A 14369-nucleotide genomic window follows, 5' to 3' on the forward strand; every position below is an offset into this window, starting at 1 on the left:
AGTTATGAGAATAATTATTTCACTGCCAGGTCTTGGCCAGGGCTTGCATGGGGCCTGGCACCTGCTGGATTCCATTGCTCCCAATTGATTTTTTTTCCTGCTTTCAATCACAGATAGATGCACTCATGTGCGCGCGCACACACACACACACACACACACACACACACACACACACACACACACACACACACACGGAGAGGGAGATGGAGAGGGAGAGGGAGAGGGAGAGGGAGAGGGAGAGGGAGAGGGAGAGGGAGAGAGACAGAGAGCCCCTGAGCAGGCTACTCCCACATGGTGACAGACACTTGACCCAGGTCTTCATGTGTGTTAAGGTGTGTGCTCTCCTGGTCTCTCTCTTTTTCTGTCTCCAGGGCTATTATTGTTGGGACTCAGTGCCTGCACTATGAATCCACTGCTCCTGGTGGCCATTTTTTCCCTTTTTATTTTTGGATAGGACAGAGAGAAATTGAAAGGGGAGGGAAAGATAGGGAGAGAGACAGAGAGACACCTACACTTCCTTCACTGTATTTAAAATAATCCCACTGCACCTGGGGAGCCAGGAGCTTGAACCAGTATCCTTGCTCAGGTTCTTGCACTTAACCAGGTGTGCCACCACCTGGCCCCCTCTCCTGGTTTTTATATTGATTTAGATGATTTATTTATCTACATATTTATTTATTATGTAGATAGCATAATGGGTATGCAAAGAGATTCTCGTGTCTGAGGCTCCAAAGTCTCAGGTTCAATCCCCTGAACTATCATAAACCAGAGTTGAGCAGTGGTCTATATATATAAAAAAAGGATTTATTGTTTTTAAAGTTCATTTAAAAATTAGTATGTGATACAAAGAAAGACTGTAGTCTCACCCTGATCAAGTGTAGTGCCAGGAACTGAACTCAGAGTCTCAGGTTTAAAAAGCATGCTCTTGGGGGTGGGGCGGTGGCGCAGTGGTTAGGCGCATGTGGCGCAAAGCACAAGGACCGGCGTAAGGACCTGGGTTCGACGACCCGGGTTCGAGCCCCCGGCTCCCCTCCTGCAGGGGAGTAGCTTCACAGGCGGTGAAGCAGGTCTGCAGGTGTCTGTCTTTCTCTCCCCCTCTCTGTCTTCCCCTCCTCTCTCCATTTCTCTCTGTCCTATCCAACAACAAACAACATCAACAATGGCAATAATAATAACCACAACGAGGCTACAACAACAAGGGCAACAAAAAAAAAAGGGGGGGGGAAATGGCCTCCAGGAGCGGTGGATTTATGGTTCAGGCACCAAGCCCAACAATAACCCTGGAGGAAAAAAAAAGAAAGCATGCTCTTCACCTAGGTAAACATTACCTATGTCAAGCCACTTTCTCAGCCACAACTATGAGAATATTTTTTTTTCATTTCTTTATTGGGGGATTACTGGTTTATAGTCAACACTAAAATATAATAGTTTGTACGTATGTGACATTTCTCAGTTTTCCACGTAACAATTCAACCCCCACTAGGTCCTCCTCTACCATCATGCTTCAGGACCTGAACCCTCCCCCCCACACACACACACCTCAGAGTCTTTTGCTTTGGTGCAATACACAGACTCCAGTCAGAGTAATTAGGAGCATATTTTTAAAAACAACCTTTTAAAGTCTTATTTATTAAAATACAGAACCTTTCTGCAAGGTCCTACACGGAAGTGCATCTTTACCCCCAGAAAACAGATTTTGTAAAATTCTTAAGACGAAGTGTTCCAGGTGGCACTTTTCTCTCGTTAGGTACAACTGTGAAGATGAACGCTGTTACCTAGACCTGGCCAGGCTGAGAGGTATTTACTACATCACCTGGCGAAGGCAGAACAAAGTCTTCCCTCAAGATAAGGTAAGCTTTTTTTTTTTTTTTTTAATTATTATTTATTTGTGATTAGTAGGACCTTACAAGATTGTAACCTCACCCACAAACATTGTGTGACCCCACCCTCACACCTCCCAAAGATAACCACCGTAGTTCTCACAAGTCTTTGAAATACTTTGAAATAGTTGTTTGCTTCTGTTTTTTTTTTTTTTTTTCCCCAAGTTCATGTGTATCAGATCTTTAGAGACCACATATGAGTGGAACCATCTGGTCATTGTCTTTCATCTCTTAAATTCTTTTTTTAATTGACACCAGGGTTACTGCTGGGGTTTGGTGCCTGTATGACAAATCCACCACTCTCAGCAGCCATGCTTCCCCTTTCTTTCCTCTTTCATTTTATAGGACAGAGAGAACTTAAGAGGGGAGTGAAGGATAGAGGAGAGAGAAAGAAAGAGACACCTGCAGCTCTGGTTCACTAATGGTAAAGCGTGCCCATTCCAGGAGGTGGTTGGGGGCTTGAACCTGGGTCCTTGTGCATGGTCACATGTGCACTCTACTTGGCGTGACATCACCTGGCTTGATAAAGTATTTTTTTTTTTGAAAAGTTTCTTTAAAAAATTAAAAAAAAAATTTTTTATTATCTATATTTATTTATTGGATAGAGACAGCCAGAAATCAAGAGGAAAGCGGGGGGGGAATAGAGAGGGTGAGAGACAGAGATTGTGAATCTTTCCCCCTGCAGGTGGGGACTGGGAGCTTGAACCTGGGTCCTTGTGCATTGTAACATGTGCACTCAACTAGGTACCCCACCACCTGGCCCCTAAAGTAAGTTTCAGTGAAATAATTTAACTAATTTTACTTTTTAATTAGTTTATTTTTAACATTTTTTTTTTTTTAACCAGAGCACTGCTCAGCTCTGGCTTATGGTGGTTTTGGGGGATTGAACCTGGGACTTTGGAGACTCAGGCGTGAGAGTTTCTTTGCATAACCATTATGCTATCTACCTCCGCCTACAATTTTTAAAAAACATTTTATTTATTTAGTTTATATATATATAATTTTTATTTATAAGATGGAAATATAGGCCAGACTATAGGATAAGAGGGGTACATTTCCACACAGTTCCCACCGCCAGAACTCCGTATCCCATCCCCTCCCTTGATAGCTTTCCTATTCTTTTTTTTTTTTTTTTTTTTATTTAAATTTTTAATTTAAGAAAGGATTAGTGAACAAAAGCATAAGGTAGGAGGGGTACAACTCCACACAATTCCCACCACCCAATCCCCATAACCCACCCTCTCCCATGATAGCCTTCCCATTCTCTAGCCCTCTGGGAGCATGGACCCAGGGTCGTTGAGGGTTGCAGAAGGTAGAGGGTCTGGCTTCTGTAATTGCTTCCCCGCTGAACATGGGCGTTGACTGGTCGGTCCATACTCCCAGTCTGCCTCTCTCTTTCCCTAGTAAGGTGTGTCTCTGGGGAAGCTGAGCTCCAGGACACATTGGTGGGGTCTTCAATCCAGGGAAGCCTAGCCAGCATCCTGGTGGCATCTGGAACCTGGTGATTGAAAAGAGAGTTAACATACAAAGCCAAACAAAGCTTTCCTATTCTTTATCCCTCCAGGATTATCACTGGGGCTCAGTGTCAGCACTACGAATCCACTGCTCCTGTCAGCCATTTTTCCCCCCATTTTATCGGATAGACAGAAATTGCGAGGAGAATGGGAGATAGGGAGAGAGAAAGATAGACACCTGCAGACCTGCTTCACCACTTGTGAAGTGTCCCTGCTGCAAGTGAGGAGCTGGGGACTCAAACCCAAATCCTTGTGTGGGTCCTTGCGCTTCATACTATGTGTGCTTAACCAGGTGCATAACTGCCTGGCCCCTGCTATTTAGTATTTATTTGATAGAGACAGAGAAATTGAGAGGGAAGGGAGATAAAGAGGGAGAAAGAGAGACACCTGCAGCCCTGCTTCACCACTCACCATGCTTTCCCCCTGCAGGTGGGAACTGGGGGCTTTAACCCGGGTACTTGCACATTGTAACATGTGCTCAACCAGGTGTGCCACCACCTGGCCTCATTTAATTGGTTTAAAATGTCTAATTATTAGTATGAATAAAAGTCAATGAAATTCATAGATAAGTTGTTTCTCTTGAGTTAATTTGTTGTCATATTAATACTTACAAACTGGGGGGCAGGGAAGGGGAAACTATTACTCACTGTCTTTAGGGTGATAAGGCAACTTTGGGAAATTTGGCCCTAGAAGCAGCTATTCAGTTATGTATAGATGGGATCAACAGAATAGACAAACTGTAGACCATTCTACTGCAAACTGTTCGTACATATTATTTTTAAAAACAACACTAGAGTTATCTATGGGGGCTTGGTACTTGCACAATGAACCCACTGCTTCCAGCAACCTTTTTCTTTCTTTTTTTTTTTTTCCCTCCTATCTTTTTATTTTGATAGGACAAGGAGAGATTGAAAGGGGAGGGTGAGATAAATAAGAAGAAACTTGCAGACCTGCTTCACCCCCTTGTGAGCCCCACCTGCCCCTGCAGGTAGGAACCAAGGGCTTGAACGTGGGTCCTTGTGCATGGTAGCATGTACACTCAACTGAGTGCCCCACTGCTAAGCTCCACACTGCCTTTTTTTTTTTTTTTTTTTAAATCAAGTGTGATTGGTACTCAGCCTCGATCTCTGGTTTATGTGTTGTCCTTAGCTGTTAACACACTTCAGTGGTAGAGCTGAGTAACTATGGCAGGTATGGTGTGATCTTCAGAGCTGCAAATATATGGTACATGGCCTTTTTATTTGTGATCAATAGTGCTTGACAAGATTATGAAATTACAGGGTATAGTTCCACACCACTGTAGTTTTCACAGAGTTTTAGAGACAGCTTGTTTTCTTCACCTTCTCCACCTCCTCCTTTTCCTTTTTTTAAAAAAATATTTTATTTATTTATTAGAAAGATAGAGGGGGAGAGAGAAAGAACCAGACATCTGGTACATGTGCTTCTGGGGATCAAACCCAGAACCTCATGCTTGAGAATTCAGTGCTTTATCCACTGCATCACCTCCTAGATCACTCTTCTCCTCCTTCTTATTCCTCTTCCTCTACCTACTCTTCCTTTTTCTCCTCCTTCATCTTCACAGTTGTACCTCCTCCTCCTCCTTTTTCTCCTCCTCTTCCCTCTTCCTCCTTTTTTTTTTTTTTTTCTGATATAGAACATAAGTTAAAGTTGTTGCTCAGGCAACTTATTTATTTAATTTCATTTTTTGCAGGGCCACCACCCAACTCTGGGAGAGCATCCAAAGTTTACCAACTACTCATTTGATGTAGAAGAATTTATGAACCTTGTCCTCCAGGCTGCAGATCACGTAACACAACACCCAAAGTGGCCCTTTAGGAAAACACATGATGAGCTATAAATCATTTAAGTCTATTTGCCAAAACCAAAAAAAAAAAAAAAAAAAAAAGGAATGTTTCTGTCACCCAGACACACAGTTAATTCAGTGAAGTAAACTGTTATTTCATAGACCACAACTGAGCTTTGCTATACAAAAAACATGCTTTCAGAGTGTTACCTATGTGTTTTATAGTCTTTAACTACTTTGTGTGAATTTTATGTCATTACTATTTATCAAGAAACTATTTTTTGCACTGAAAACTTTGCCTTCAGTAGTTCAAAAATTAGAGATATTTTCACAGGAGTAACTGAGATTTAAGAATGCCAAAGTTTTCAACTTTATTATCTTTAGAACTTGTGAATGTTTTTATAGAGTACCGTGAGATTATGATTTCAGAGACATCAACCTTGTTTAAGATATATGTGAGTAAACTTAAATTAGCTATTTTATTTGCCATAATCTTCATGTAGGAAAAACATTTAACACTTCCCTGTAAAAACTGTGATTTTTACCTAAGATCAGTTCAAGCTTTAAGAGCATTTTATAGATCAAAAAGTCTTAAAAATTTTTATTTTAACCAGACTGTAAACGTAAGTTCCGCTAAAGAGACTGTGTAAACCATATAATTGTATTAATTTATATTTAAAAGTCATATAGGTAGGTCATGCTTTCCAGCTACCCATGGTAATAACAAGCTTGGCTTATACCTGAGTAGCTTTACGTACCTGTTAGCTCCTTAGCCATGGAGAGCATTTGTGTCGAATATGTATGTTTAGATTTGGTTTCTATTGTGTGTCTTTTTGAACCTGCTTGTAACTGTGTGACTGCATCTACCTCTTTTAGCATGGGAATATCCCAACCTTTGAATTTTTTGGAGTGCTTCCCTATTCTTCTTCTAGCGTTTGCCCTTCTTCCATAGCCAGTTAATGGCTTTGAAAGTGACTGGGATCCATGTGGATTCAGTCGGCTAGGAAGGATCGTCAGTTTCCCCAATGAATGGGTACTCACGGGATGCACCACGAGAAGGTCGATCCAATGCATCCCAGTGCTTCCCTATAAGAATGGTAAACACTAGAAAAAAAATATATATATATGAAAGTGCCATTGTAGTCCCACTCTCTGGATGGAATTCTTTTCTTACTGTTCATAAATTTTCAGTTGAGCAGTTTAAAAGCTATGGTGTTTTTGTTTTTTGGGTTTTTTTTTTGCTGCAAAATGTGAAGTTTACATTTTATTAACATTTGAGAAGTCTACTTGAGAGATGAATAGTTTTCTGTTTTTTTCGCAATAGAAGTTTAGCTCAATCACGGCAGAACTGAGAATCTATCTTTTACATATTAGAATTGAGAGAGAGAGAGAGAGAGAGGATACAATAGAGATGTAACCCTGGAGATGAACATATCATTTTCTGAACTTGACATAACAGCTTAGTTACCTTCACTCTAAGAACAGTTTTTGAACAGTTTTCTAGAGCTTAGTAATGTTTATTAAAATATCTGCAAAGAACTTAGTCTCTTAGCAACAGCTTTGACTTGGATTTTAATTTTGTGTGAAAAGAATAACAGCATATGAAATTTTCAGTGACTGGTATTGCTGGTGGTTCCTTGGACATAGATTGTGTCGCTACTGGGAAAATATGTCACATGAAAGAAGTTGTCAAAACAATGTTATACTTTTAATCAGGTTTTTTTTTTAAATTACCTGCTAAAAAAAGCTTCATAATTTATGTTCTTCCTTCATTTATCAAATGTGTGAAAAGCTGATTGTATAGACTGAGGATTTTAGAAAATGAGCAATTTTATAATGAAACTATTATATTTGAGTATTTTGCATTTGAAGAAAATACATTTTAAATAAACAAAGTATGTTTGACATTTTATGGAATTAACTTTTGCCAGACTTCTGTAGTAAAATAAGGCTTTCAAATTGTTAAATAAAAGCATAAAAACTTCTTTTTTTATCAAATATTTAAAAGATAGGCAGTTCGCTGCATATGCTATCTCCCTTGCCCTGAATATATTTTTATATTTTATTTGAATATGAGAACTATTTTTAAAGGTTTTCTATGTCTTCTGATCCTCTAGATTTTAAAAATATTTTATTTATTAATGAGAAAGATAGGAGAAAGAGAGAAAGAACCAGGCATCACTCTAGTACATGTACTGCTGGGGATCAAACTCAGAACCTCTCAGCTTGAGAGTTCAATGCTTTATCCACTGCACCACCTCCCGGACCACATCCCCTAGATTTAAAAAATTTAAATATTTGTATTTATTATTGGATAGAGACAGAAATTGAGCGGGGGAGATAAAGAGGGAAAGAAACAGAGACACCTGCAGCCCTGCTTCACCACTCATGAAGCTTTTCCCCCTGCATGTGGGGAAAATATATAGTCTGTCAGACACTGATAACAAGCTACAAGAAAGTGACTAGAAAGAAGGAACATAAAAATCTGGGTGAGGTGGACTTTAGCAAAGTAGGGGAGCAGTAAAGTCCTTTTGAGTGAAGATTTAAAGCAGCTGAGGGAGGAAGAGTTGCATATAACTAGACAGAGCATTCATAGAATGTTTGAGGAACTGCAAGGAAGCCGGCACAGCAGAGAAGTGGGAGATGAGGAGTATTTAATTTAAAAAGGGGTTAGTTAGTGTGGCTGCTGTGACGCAGAAAAGGATTCACAGCTGGGAACTGTTTAAACAATACATGGTTTATTAGGGTGAAACAGGTAAAAGGCAAAATAAGCACTTATCATCAAGAGTTAAGAGTACGCTAGGTCCTAAAGAATCCAGTAGAAAATTACTGGAAGTTGTTAGGCAATATAGCAAGGTATCAGGCTACAAAATCAATGTACAAAAATCAGTGGCATTTCTTTATGCAAACACTAAATCTGAAGAAGAAGACATCCAGAAATCACTCCCATTTACTGTTTCAGCAAAATCAATCAAATACCTAGGAATAAAGTTGACCAAAGAAGTGAAAGACTTGTATGCTGAAAACTATGAGTCGCTACTCAAGGAGATAGAAACTGATACCAAGAAATGGAAAGATATCCCATGCTCATGGATTGGAAGAATAAATATCATCAAAATGAACATTCTCCCCAGAGCCATATACAAATTTAATGCAATACCCATCAAAGTTCCACCAAGCTTCTTTAAGAGAATAGAACAAACACTACAATCATTTATCTGGAACCTGAAAACACCTAGAATTGCCAAAACCATCCTAAGGAAAAGAAACAGAAATGGAGGCATCACACTCCCAGACCTTAAACTATATTATAAAGCCATCATCATCAAAACAGCATGGTACTGGAACAAAAATAGGCACACAGACCAGTGGAACAGAATTGAAAGCCCAGAAGTAAATCCCAACACCTATGGGCATCTAATCTTTGATAAGGGGGCCCAAAGGATTAAATGGAAGAAGGAGGCTCTCTTCAATAAATGGTGCTGGGAAAACTGGGTTGAAACATGCAGAAGAATGAAATTGAACCACTTTATCTCACCAGAAACAAAAATCAACTCCAAATGGATCAAAGACCTAGATGTCAGACCAGAAACAATCAAATACTTAGAGGAAAACATTGGTAAAACACTTTCCCATCTACACCTCAAGGATATCTTTGATGAATCAAACCCAATTGCAAGGAAGACCAAAGCAGAAACAAACCAATGGGACTACATCAAATTGAAAAGCTTCTGCACATCCAAAGAAACTATTAAACAAACAGAGAGACCCCTCACAGAATGGGAGAAGATCTTCACATGCCAGACATCAGACAAGAAACTAATCACCAAAATATATAAAGAGCTCAGCAAACTCAGCCGCAAAAAAGCAAATGACCCCATCCAAAAATGGGCAGAGGAAATGAACAAAACATTCACCACAGAGGAGATCCAAAAGGCTAACAAACATATGAAAAACTGCTCTAGGTCACTGATTGTCAGAGAAATGCAAATTAAGACAACACTAAGATACCACCTCACTCCTGTAAGAATGGCATACATCAAAAAGGACAGCAGCAACAAATGCTGGAGAGGATGTGGGGACAGAGGAACTCTTTTACATTGCTGGTGGGAATGTAAATTGGTACAGCCTCTGTGGAGAGCAGTCTGGAAAACTCTCAGAAGGCTAGACATGGACTGTCGTTTTCGACGGGTTAGGTTGTTTTCGCCGGGCTGGCTTCACGGGCGGGTAACAGACGACCAGGGACTCATAGTTGAGCTGTAGGCAGTATCTCTTTATTCATGCAGGACACAGCACAATCTAAGCCGAGCTAAGCTAAACTCAAGGTAAAGTACTCTAAAACTCACAATGCTGTCTTTATATATACTTGCCAAGTAGGGTGGAAACAGGGTGTGACATAGAGAGGGTGGAGAGAAAAGTGACTGGTGACAATCAGAGTGTGACAAGGAGAGGATCAGGGTGTGACAAGGAGGGGGGGTGGAGCAAAAACATATCATGAAACAGTGGGGATTGAACCAATGCCCTGGAGGGAGGTGCTTGTTAACAGCGGTTATATAAATAGAATGAAGTGGTTATGTAAATAGAATAGTGTTAAGCAGGGGGGATTTAAACCAAATGAAACAGAAAGGGTCTCATGCATACCAACAATTCCCCCTTTCTTTTTAACTAATGGCCATTATGGGGTGAACAGAAACGTATATCGTACAGGCATTTTCAAAAGAACTGGCATATAACATGGAAAACAAAATAGGCGAGCAGCAATAACCAGTGTGATGCCAAGTGGAGCTTTTCTTGCCTCAAAGGGCAAGGCCTAGCAGGCGAAAGGGCATTTCTTGCCTCTGGGAATGCTTCATGCCTCTGGGGGCATCTTTTGCCTCAAAGGGCATTTCTTGCCTCTGGGAATGCTTCATGCCTCTGGGGGCATCTCTTGCCTCAAAGGGCGTTTGCCTGCCTCTGTGGGCATCTCTTGCCTCTTGGGGCGCTTCGTGCCTCTGTGGGCATAACCTAATAAGGAGGGGGAGCTTTCTGCCTCTGGGACAGAGCCTGCAGGCGAGGGGACATGGTCTATAAAGTTTCAAGGCAATTGGCTGAAGTTAGTCTTTGAGAAACACAGCAGTGTGTACCAGTAAGTCCGATGGAGGTGTCAGTCCAAAGTAGCTGACCACAGAAGAAAATGCCGGAGGATGAAACGCTGCACGTCTGTCTCGATGGGGAATGTCGGCCACCAGAATTCTTCTTTTCTGTAGAGAGTGAGCTTTCGAGTCTGTGAATCTGTTTCTTCAGGTCGTGCCAGGTCACATCATTGGTTTCCGGGGGCGATGTCAGAGAACAGGGGTCCAAATGGATTTCCGGGATTTCCATTTGGACCCCTGTTGAAGTGGTTATGTAAATAGAATAGTGTTAAGCAGGGGGGATTTAAACCAAATGAAACAGAAAGGGTCTCATGCATACCAACAATGGACCTTCCATATGACCCAATAATTCCTCTCCTGGGGTTATACCCCAAGGACTCCATAACACCCAACCAAAAAGAGGTGTGTACTCCTATGTTCATAGCAGCACAATTCATAATAGCTAAAACCTGGAAGCAACCCAGGTGCCCAACAACAGATGAATGGCTGAGAAAGCTGTGGTATATATACACAATGGAATACTATGCAGCTATCAAGAACAATGAACTCACCTTCTCTGACCCAGCTTGGACAGAGCTAGAAGGAATTATGTTAAGTGGACTAAGTCAGAAAGTTAAAGATGAGTATGGGATGATCCCACTCATCAACAGAAGCTGACTTAGAAGATCTGAAAGGGAAACTAAAAGCAGGACCTGATCAAATTGTAAGTAGGGCACCAAAGTAAAAACCCAGTGGTGAGGGATAGACATGTAGCTTCCTGGGCCAGTGGGGGGTGGGAATGGGTGGGAGGGATGGGTCACGGTCCTTTGGTGATGGGAATGGTGTTTATGTACACTCCTAGCAAAATGTAGACATATAAATCAGTAGTTAATTAATATGAGAGGGGGAAATCAATTGTATGTCTCAAAGGTTCTCAAAAGACAAACTGAATCTTTTTAATAGATAGGCTACGTGTTTGATATGCGGACTCTCTCAAAAGCCTAGACCAAGTAGATCAGAAGCTTCCAATAGCACAGCTATATACAAGATACTGGGTACTGTACAGCAAACCATAACAAAGGGACTTTTCAAAGTTAACCCAATTAACAAATAATGTGATGATAATATTAACTATTGATTGTCTTTTTGAACCCTAAGACAGCAGGAACCTCACATCTTCACTATAGGGCCCCTACTTCCCCCAGTCCTGGCACCCTTGGATAGGGCTCACTTTCCCGTATGCTTCTCCCAATCCATACCAAATAATATTGCATCCGCCGATCACAACCTAACCAAAGCAACGATTGCCATCTCAACATGCTTCACCTCAGTGTGTATCCAGAGACTTCACGTGTGGAATGACAACCCTTCAGCTTCATTACTCGGGTGAGACCTTTCCTTTTATAGTACACTCTAATTTCATCTCAGGTAGTTCACTTTCTAACAAAGTCCCATAACCTAGACATACACCAGTTTCTGTGAGAGAGAGCGTATGTGCACACGTATCCATAAACTACTGCAAAATATATACCTGAAAGCAGGATTACACTAGAGTTTGCAGTGAGTATCTCCCTAACACTTCCTCTCCACTATTCCAATCTTGGGATCCATGATTGCTCAACAGATTGTTTGGCTTTGTATGTTAACTCTCTTTTCGATCACCAGGTTCCAGATGCCACCAGGATGCTGGCTAGGCTTCCCTGGATTGAAGACCCCACCAATGTGTCCTGGAGCTCAGCTTCCCCAGAGACACACCTTGCTAGGGAGAGAGAGAGGCAGACTGGGAGTATGGACCGACCAGTCAACGCCCATGTTCAGCGGGGAAGCAATTGCAGAGGCCGGACCCTCTACCTTCTGCAACCCTCAACGACCCTGGGTCCATGCTCCCAGAGGGCTAGAGAATGGGAAGGCTATCATGGGAGAGGGTGGGTTGTGGGGATTGGGTGGTGGGAATTGTGTGGAGTTGTACCCCTCCTACCTTATGCTTTTGTTCACTAATCCTTTCTTAAATTAAAAATTTAAATAAAAAAAAAAAAGAGTACGCTAGGTCCATAAAGTCTGAGTATAATTATCAAAAGTTTAGTCCCATAAGATAAACAATTATCAGCTCTGGTAAAGGTTGCTCATGGCTGTCGAGGGGTCTAAAAGTTTACTGGCCAGCAGTCACACATGTTCAGTTCCCAGGAGAAGTAGACATGGTGGATACCTGGCATACCTCTGTCGAAATGCTTCTGACCAGGAGAAGCAGCAGCAGCCAAAGAGGGCGACCCGCTCCAATTCCTGTACATTCTCTTCTCTGTCTGTCCCGCCACAGGGTGCCGTCATTCCTATGCTAATAGTCCCAGACTCCTGTTGGGGTCACAACAATGAGGTCACAGAGGGTCAGAGGCCTGGGGAGCAAATGGCCAGCTTTCTTCTGACTCTGATGAGATAGGAAACACTGAAGGGGTCTTCACAGTGGGTCCTGACCTGCCTTATTTTGAGTATTGCAACACTTGATAACAGGTGTGGCCTATACTTCAAGGCAGATGGTAGGCAGTGTTCCCAGGATGGAGAATCTGCACGAAGTATCTGGCACAAGGGGTAAACAATTAACACCTGTGCAGACTGTATGAGGTCTGGCTGGGGTGCAGGTGACATTGAACAGCAGAAGTTGGGTGACCTCAGTGGAGAAACCCCCCCACCCCGTAAGGAGGTAAGGGAACTTAGTATTAAAGAATCATCAAATGGGCCTTCTATCTGGAAGAGTTTGACTTTGCACAGGGCCATTCCCTACAGCTAGGGGCAATTCCTACAGCTTGGTCAAGTAGCCATATTGGCCGCAGTGGGGGTGGGGGGTGAGGTCTGGGGTGACTGCAGTGTGTGTGTTACTGGGGTAATATAGGCACCTAAGGGTTAGGAGGGTGCCTCTGGCTTGTTCTGTCTGCCAGCTGGAAGGTTTTTTTTTTTTTTAATTCGTTCGGTTTTATCTTTATTTATTTATTGGACAAGACAGCCAGCAATGAGGAGGGTGATAGAGACAGACAACCGCGAGCACTGCTTCACTGTTCTTGAAGCTTTCTTCCTGCAGGTGGGGAGCAGGGGCTCAAACCTGGGACCTTCCACACTGCAACATGTGCGCTCAACCAGGTGCGCCGCCACCTGGCCCTTGGAAGGTTTTTTTTTTTTTTTTTTTTTTTTTGCCTTCAGGGTTATCGCTGGGGCTCAGTGACTGCAATACCAACCCACTGCTCCTGGAGACTACTCCTCCCCCACACACCCCTACCTCCCTTATTGCTGTTATTGTTGGATAGGACAGAGAGAAATTGAGAGAGGAGGGGAAGACAGAGAGGGGAAAAGAAAGAGAGACATCTGGAGACCTGGTTCACCTCCTGTGAAGTGACCCCCCTGCAGGTGGGAAGCCAGGGCCTGGTACTGAGATCCTTCTGCCAGTCCTAGCGCTTCGCACCATGTGTGCTTAACCAGCTGCGTCACAGCCTGGCCTTCGGAAGTAGGTTTTAAAGGCTTCATTAGACTCTGACTTTAAGACATTTTAGAGCTGACACTGATCGAGTTGCATAGTGTAGACTACTCATGTAAGCAGGCTTTGTGAGTCATTTGTTTTTTCTGTTCCATATTCTGTATAGGTCACTTCCTCTTCACCTCAGTCTTTAAAAAAAAAGTAAAAAGTATTCTTCTAGATAGTTAAATAATGCATAGAGGTTAAGGAATTTGTTCAAAGCCACGGGCTAGTCAGTAACAAATGGATTGGAGATAGGGCTTCTCTTTGTGTAGGAACTTAAACAGGAAGTGCCTGGAGGGAAGAAGGAAAGAGAAGGGAAGTAGTCTAGTGAAGAAATTAGTCCTGTTAAGCTTTTCATTATAGTTACAAAAATGTTTTCTTTGAGATGTTAGGAGAATGAATTTGGAAAAATACTTTTTTTTTTCCTTCTTTTTTTCCTTAACTAAGAGTATATAACCAAATCAGGTATGATTGCCTTGGACAAACCATTTGTTTTGTGTAACCTATTTGCTTTTTTTTTTTTTTTAATTATTTATTCACTTCTGTTGCCCTTGTTTT

At 41.9% G+C, this 14369-nt stretch overlaps 1 protein-coding gene across 8 annotated transcripts in view; it reads left to right on the forward strand.

Annotated features, from left to right (window-relative positions):
- Positions 1-5550, forward strand: part of EOGT (EGF domain specific O-linked N-acetylglucosamine transferase) — a 44286-nt gene extending 38736 nt beyond the window's left edge. For 7 of the 8 annotated variants that reach the window (XM_060202899.1, XM_060202900.1, XM_060202904.1 and 4 more), the window contains 3 exons: positions 1748-1850; positions 4291-4382; positions 5106-5550. In XM_060202899.1, coding sequence (XP_060058882.1) covers positions 1748-1850; positions 4291-4382; positions 5106-5163 — 253 coding nt within the window. In that variant the 3' untranslated portion in view covers positions 5164-5550. The remainder of the gene's footprint in view (positions 1-1747; positions 1851-4290; positions 4383-5105) is intronic. The other variant, XM_016188246.2, reaches the window with a different exon arrangement.
- Positions 5551-14369: the final 8819 nt, after the last annotated feature.

This window comes from Erinaceus europaeus, chromosome 12, assembly GCF_950295315.1.
Source record: "Erinaceus europaeus chromosome 12, mEriEur2.1, whole genome shotgun sequence".
Lineage (NCBI taxonomy): Eukaryota > Metazoa > Chordata > Mammalia > Eulipotyphla > Erinaceidae > Erinaceus > Erinaceus europaeus.